At 36.6% G+C, this 6365-nt stretch overlaps 1 protein-coding gene across 1 annotated transcript; it reads right to left on the reverse strand.

Annotated features, from left to right (window-relative positions):
* Window positions 1–951: 951 nt before the first annotated feature.
* On the reverse strand, window positions 952–5402 carry tmem30b (transmembrane protein 30B). The gene is made up of 8 exons (XM_007565512.2): window positions 5283–5402; window positions 4677–4878; window positions 4368–4472; window positions 4160–4267; window positions 3504–3594; window positions 3282–3419; window positions 3010–3216; window positions 952–1591 (listed from the first exon to the last, which is right to left on the reverse strand). The coding sequence occupies exons 2-8, from the start codon at window positions 4866–4868 to the stop codon at window positions 1413–1415; spliced, it is 1020 nt and encodes a 339-aa protein (XP_007565574.1). The 5' UTR covers window positions 4869–4878; window positions 5283–5402; the 3' UTR covers window positions 952–1412.
* Window positions 5403–6365: the final 963 nt, after the last annotated feature.

The raw sequence follows: 6365 nt of genomic DNA on the forward strand, positions 1-6365 counted from the left end.
CATGGTGGGCCACATGTGGCCCGCGGGTCTTGAGTTTGACACATGTGATCTAGGGAGATAGGCAACCTTAACAGTTATTTTAAAGCTACAAGAGTGTTACGTGATTATTTAAAAAGGAACAACTTTTTAAAATATAAATATCTACAAAGGAAATGTTTAAGAAAAACATGAAACTAAACATTAAAGAGGATGGCTGCATTTTCTTTCTTCAATAGGATGTTGACTTTTTTTTTTAATCACATACTTTTAAATTTAATAAAATAAAATTTGAACTATCATTCAGATCTATTATTGGTTCTTTTAGTATCATCTTGTCAAAAAACAGGGCAATTATTTCATGAATAAACCTAAAAAAAATACCAAAACCTGCAGTTGTTCATCTATAAACAAATAAGAGCCATTGTGGAAAGTCCAAAGAGTCACCTTAGAGTCCGGAGCTGCAGGTTGCAGACCTTCATGCTGGAGAAAACGGCAAAAATCAACAAAATAGCTGCAGATTCTCCTACATTTAGATCCACATTATCTTAAAAAATATATCACTACATTAATTTTTTTACACATTTTGTGTGTGAAACAGTCTCAGTCAAAACGCAGCTGTTCTGTGAAGCTTTGTTGGAGAAGATCAAAGAACAAACAGGATTATGAAGACCACAGCAGACAAGTCAGACAGGAAGTTACTGGGAAGTTTAAATCAGGGTTTCATCAGAGAACTTTCCTAATAAAATACAATTAACTTCATGATTGGAATGTGAAAAAATTAGAAAGTTAAAGGTCTATATACGGTAAATGAAGCTCTGTCAAGTATACGTTAAGCTTTGAAATTAAATCAATGTCACAACCACAGTTCCTTAAAAGGTAAAAATAATTTAGTTAATCAAAGGTCTATTTTTTTAATAGACAGAATCCTTGAAGTTGAGCATAGGAGCATAAATAAGACACAGAGGAACAAACTAATATTTTGTTGTTTTATTCAATAAATATCAAAATGATAAGAATCATTTCAAGGAACATTAAAAGTTACAAAAGCTTTGAAGCCACCCAACAAAAGACATTAAGAGAATAAAAGCTTGTAAACCATTTCCCTGAGTCAGAAATAAATACAAGTTTTACAACATTTTTATGAAGCTTCTTTCTCAAATGTAACTGCCTGATTAGTTTAAAATGGCTTTTCGTGAAAAATATGGCTTTAAAATTATTGACCTATTAGTAGGAAGCAGCTTTAACCCTGAAGATAAAAGCCATTTAAGAAATACAGATAGAAATTTTAAGAAAAATAGAGCACTAGCAATACATTTAAACTCCAAATCCTAATTCCAACAGGTCACTATAATCCTTTGTTCGAAGCCAGAGCCGTTTCCAGCTGAGGTTGATCAACTACATGAAAATGTTTCCTTTGGCACTTTTTCAGGTGCTCAGACGTCTTCGGCAAACTTGAATCTAGCATACACAATGAGCATAACGACGGACATGACGACACACATGGAGCCAACCACGATGTAGGCGATGCCCAGGAAGTCATTCTTTCCTCCCATCCAAGACACGTTGCTGAGCACCACCTTCTTCTTGCCGTTGAATGAATGAACGGGGTAGTCTGAGGGAAATACGTTAAGGATATGCAACAAGTTTAGACTTCACAGCTCGTCTTCAAGGATCTTAATGAGAAAACTAGAAAAGTACAGACGAATCGCTCTGGCAGTAACACTACATCTATGAAGGCCATTTAAAAACCTTTCATTGTTTTAATGGAGGAGTTTTCATCAGTCAATCATTAAAATTAACAGAAATAAACACATTTATGAGTTTCACTTATGAACTGAGTTAATGAAATAAAATGATATATAATGATGCTTATTGTAACCGACTGAGCTGCACCTCAAATGTTTCAGTATTTTGACCTCTCAACCTGCTACATGAAACTTACTTTTTAGAGTCAATGGCAAAATGTGAGAAAACAAACAGGAGACAAAGCAATGAGTTTGAGTGATGTTGCTCCAGAATAACTTTTTGACAGGTAATGGAGTGAAACCCTCAGCAGTACTGATAAAGTGTAGAAAAAATAGACTTTCACCTGCTTCACCTTACACAACTACTGGCTCACCAATGTAAAATATTCTTGTTATAGTTTTATTTTTTGATGAAAGCAAAAAAAAATAATAAATTATGTGAATAACAGACAAACCAGGCTCACCACAGATTGCTTTTAAAATACTGGGTAAGGCGCCAGTTGGTTAGGTCTCTAAGCAAACTCTCTCAGATAATATTCCTCTTCTTTACAGGGTAAATCTTAAACTTAATTTTTATTTTAAGAACCAATCTAGAGCCGAACATTTTACTATCACTACTTGGATCTTGTGTGTCAGTAAACCTCTGTGCGTTCATCCCAGAGCTCACTGGTCTGGATGCGACATTCCCACTCTGCAGCAACTTTAAGCTGCCTTGTGCTTTCTCTCCTTCCTTCACTTTTGTTTCCACATATTTATTGAATTTGAAATGAGTGTGACCAACATGGACTCCAAGCCCAAATAACAACAAGAAACTTAAAAAAAATATATATTTCCCTTTAAAATGGATGGTGCTGTGAATTTAAACCACTCAGTCACCCAGAGACGTGCATATCAGCACTGCATAACCTAGAGAGTTTAAGAAAAATAAACAAAATGTATCAATAAATGTCGCTTGAGTCCAAACCTTTCATCAAGATGACTTGCAGCTGAAGTGACTCAGCAGTAAGGAGGTCCTTTGCATGGCAGTAGTTATTTGCCTAGCTTGTTTGCCTGACTCAAAATATTTGCCTGATCCTCCTTCAGCTCAGTAAACTCCTGAGTCATTCTAAGATAAAATTCATCCAACCAGTTTAGGAAATTGGTATTATGAAGTTTATGCTTAACCCTAAAGATTGACAGCAGGATAAAAAGATAAAACCAATAATAATTCATTATGTTTATAAAACATACCTCCTCTGAGCCTTAGTAACCCCTCCCAGAATTCATAATGCATATTAAAGGATACTGTAGGCAATTGTCAGAGTGTAGTTTCCAGCTGGTAGACCAGCTGCATAGTCATCATGTGTGATTCGTCGATACAGTTTCCTGAAATCTGGAAGAGCAGCCCTTCTCATCCAGACCAGGAAGTCTTGGTTGATGAAGCCGTTGTTGTACACATCTGTGGTGTCCAGCTCATAAATGGGTTTAGGCCAGTTTGTGGGCTTTTTGGTTCCTGAGAAAAAACACTGTTTAATGCTAGCTCCAAAGAGAAACAGAGTTCATTTTGATTAGTGGTACCGTTGAAGGCGTTGATCAGGGGCGTTATGCTGGGATTTCTGTATTTGATGTTGTAGTCAGTCCACCAAGCAATCCCTTTTCCATCCAGAGGCACAATCTTTTGAACCCCGTTGACCGTATGACTGAGCGTAAAGGTGTCTTTCGAAAAAGGCACAAAGAATTGAGGCAGTCAGAAAACGAGACAGTATTTACCGTAGGGAATAACTGCTACATCATACATACCATTAAACATGCTGTTTGCCAGTGCTCCACAAGGCACGATTGGCATGTTTTTGCTATCACGGGTATACGGGTCACAGTCAGTGGAAGGACTCTTTCAGGAGACACAAATAAATAACTGATCAGTTTGATGTCTGAAATCTGTTATTGCATGGTTTAGGTTAGACACACTTTTACAAGATTTACTGAAGCTATTTGTTATAAACTCCTTAAATATGGCTTTTAAGAGAGAGAGTCAAGAAACATCATTCTAATGCTGTACTTCCTCTGAGTAGAATGGTTCGGGTCGGTACATTATTTTACGAAAGTGGCCCATACTGACCCATATCTTCAGTATCGTGGTATGGTCAGGACAGAGCTAGCATCACACAGCACAATTACCACTGAACACCATGAAAAGAATGGTGAAACATGGCTAAGGCAGGGGTCATGCTCTGCTTCTTCAGGATGAACTATAAATGGCTGCAGTTTATGAGAAGATGGATGGAGCTAAATCCAGGACTATCCTGGAAGAAACCCTGTTAGAGGCTGCAGAAGGCCTTCCAGCAGGACAACCGACCTAAACATACTGCCAGAGCTGCAATGAAAATGTGACGTTTTGAAAAGGTATTCTGTTTAGCCTTTTATGAATTCTTCTTTTAAAAGGTATATCATCTTACTGTAAAGTAATTTAGGTCTCCATACAGCTGATTATCATCTTTGGATGCCCCATACTTTCTTTGGTTCTGAAAGTAGTTGGTCAAGCCATAATAAAAGAAGACAGGCCCCTGTGTGGCAAAGGAACATGCAAAAACAAAACAAACAGTCTCAGATGACAAGAGTAGAAAGCTTAAAATATCAGATTGTAAAGCACGGTGTGTGTCGAACCTTGAACAGCGTGGGGATGGAGAACGTCATGCTGCACGTACATTTCTCTGTATTTGTTCTGCACTTAAAGCAGGGATGTTCAGAGTCATCACCAGTGTAGTCCAACTGTTAAGAGGGGAAAAGGTACTAAACAAATTGTTTTTATGGTTACAACACAAATTCTTGCTAATCTATAGTGTCAGAAAGTCAGGTGAGTCGCCATTTTAGCACTGAAAACTAAAGACTCTGTCTTGTTTGTTTCTTCTGACATCTGACTCTTCGTTCTCAGTCTGGTAAAAACAACTGTTGCATTAAACATTCCTGTCTTACCTCCTGCAACTGGATGTCCCGTGAAGTGATGAAAAGAGCAACTCCAACACCAATGAAAGCGGCCCCAATGAGGAGAAACATTGGAATAACAATGCTTGCAGAGAGAATGGGCTGCCATGCTGGAAGCCGCTGCTGGGTGAAGGCAGTGTTGTCAGGCCGGTTGGACGACTCTTCCTGCTCCTCCTTTACCATTGCCTTGATTCTGTTGGATTGTTTCATATCTCAAAAAATATGTTTCCGACTTATATTTCAAGTTGTACTTTTATTTAAAGTAGTTATAGAATATCTCTGGCAGTGGAAAAAAACATCAGAAACACCAAGTTCATGTAATTTAGATGGATAAAGTACTGAGCACAAGACTTCCTGTTTACGCTCATTTTACTATTTGCGTTCTGTTTAATTTTAATCAATTACTCACCCATTTAACACACTAAAATCCTACATATTTGACTGTTACACACCAGTAATTCAGCACTGAGCAACACATAGGTCACTTATGAGCACTAAATATGTCACTTAATACATTTCTCAGTGCCAATAATTCACTTTTTAAAATAAAACGTACCCTTGAATCGGAATATATATCTATTAACTAGGGATTCTTACCAGCAGTGGGCTAAAAAAATGAAGAAACGAAGAAGTCAAAAGACTCTGGGACCTTTTCCTGGGTTGAAGGAACGATATATCCGCTCACCTTTACCTGTCCTCCGACTCCCTTCTTCTTCCTGCCCCGCCTTTCTTTCACATAGACATTAAAGACATAGACACCAAGCATTAATGGGTCCGCCATATTGTGAGTGGCTTCTTCTTGAAAACCAGTAGGACTGTGTGAAGAAGAAAGTGTATTTTCCAAATAAATGAATAGAACAGAAATATTCTTTATGTATCACAATGGGGAGATCCACGTGCACCAGCAGCAAGTTAAAGGTAAGTGGAAGCATATAGATTCAAACTAAGGTAAAATAATAAAATAAAATAACATTTATAACAAAAAATAAGAGATGAGACAATGCCAAACATTAAATAACATGTGCAGTTATTAAAAATAGCATCCTAAGATCAAAACATTTGCATCTGAGTAGGATGATTTAAATAAATGTATGATATGTGCATATTTATGCATATAATACAGCAACAGACTATTTAAAATATTTAAAATAAATGAACAAAAAGTTGTTCAAGCAACAACAGGGATGTAAACACTTGTTGAGTTTGCTGGGATCAGTGATAGAGCCTATAGTTGCTTTGATGCACTTTTTTGGGGAAAAAAGAGGAATATTGTAGTGTACTGTACTTTTTATTTTTACTAGTAGTAACTTTATTATAAAGTAATGCTACTTTTCTTGAGCAAAGTATCTGGGTCATCTAACCAATGTGACCAAAATAGTTTTAACCAAAGTTACACCAGACAGACACACACCTACAGTTTATTTTAAAGTAAGATCTCTTGCTTTCACACAAGCTTTGCTTTTCTAGTGTTATTTTCTGTCTGCACAGCCTTTTTTAGCGGATCAAGAAGAAACAGTTAACACCATATATTCATTGGAAGTACTTTCCTCTCTTTACTGAGTATTAATTTCACATTATATTGAAAAAAATACATATATTTGGAAAAGTGTTTGTTCTGCCTGAGCTTATTTTGTAAGTATCTTATTTGCATTTATTTATTTTTACTTTAGTTTTTGACAA

This window comes from Poecilia formosa, unplaced genomic scaffold (assembly GCF_000485575.1).
Source record: "Poecilia formosa unplaced genomic scaffold, Poecilia_formosa-5.1.2 Scaffold178, whole genome shotgun sequence".
Classification (NCBI taxonomy): Eukaryota; Metazoa; Chordata; class Actinopteri; order Cyprinodontiformes; family Poeciliidae; genus Poecilia; species Poecilia formosa.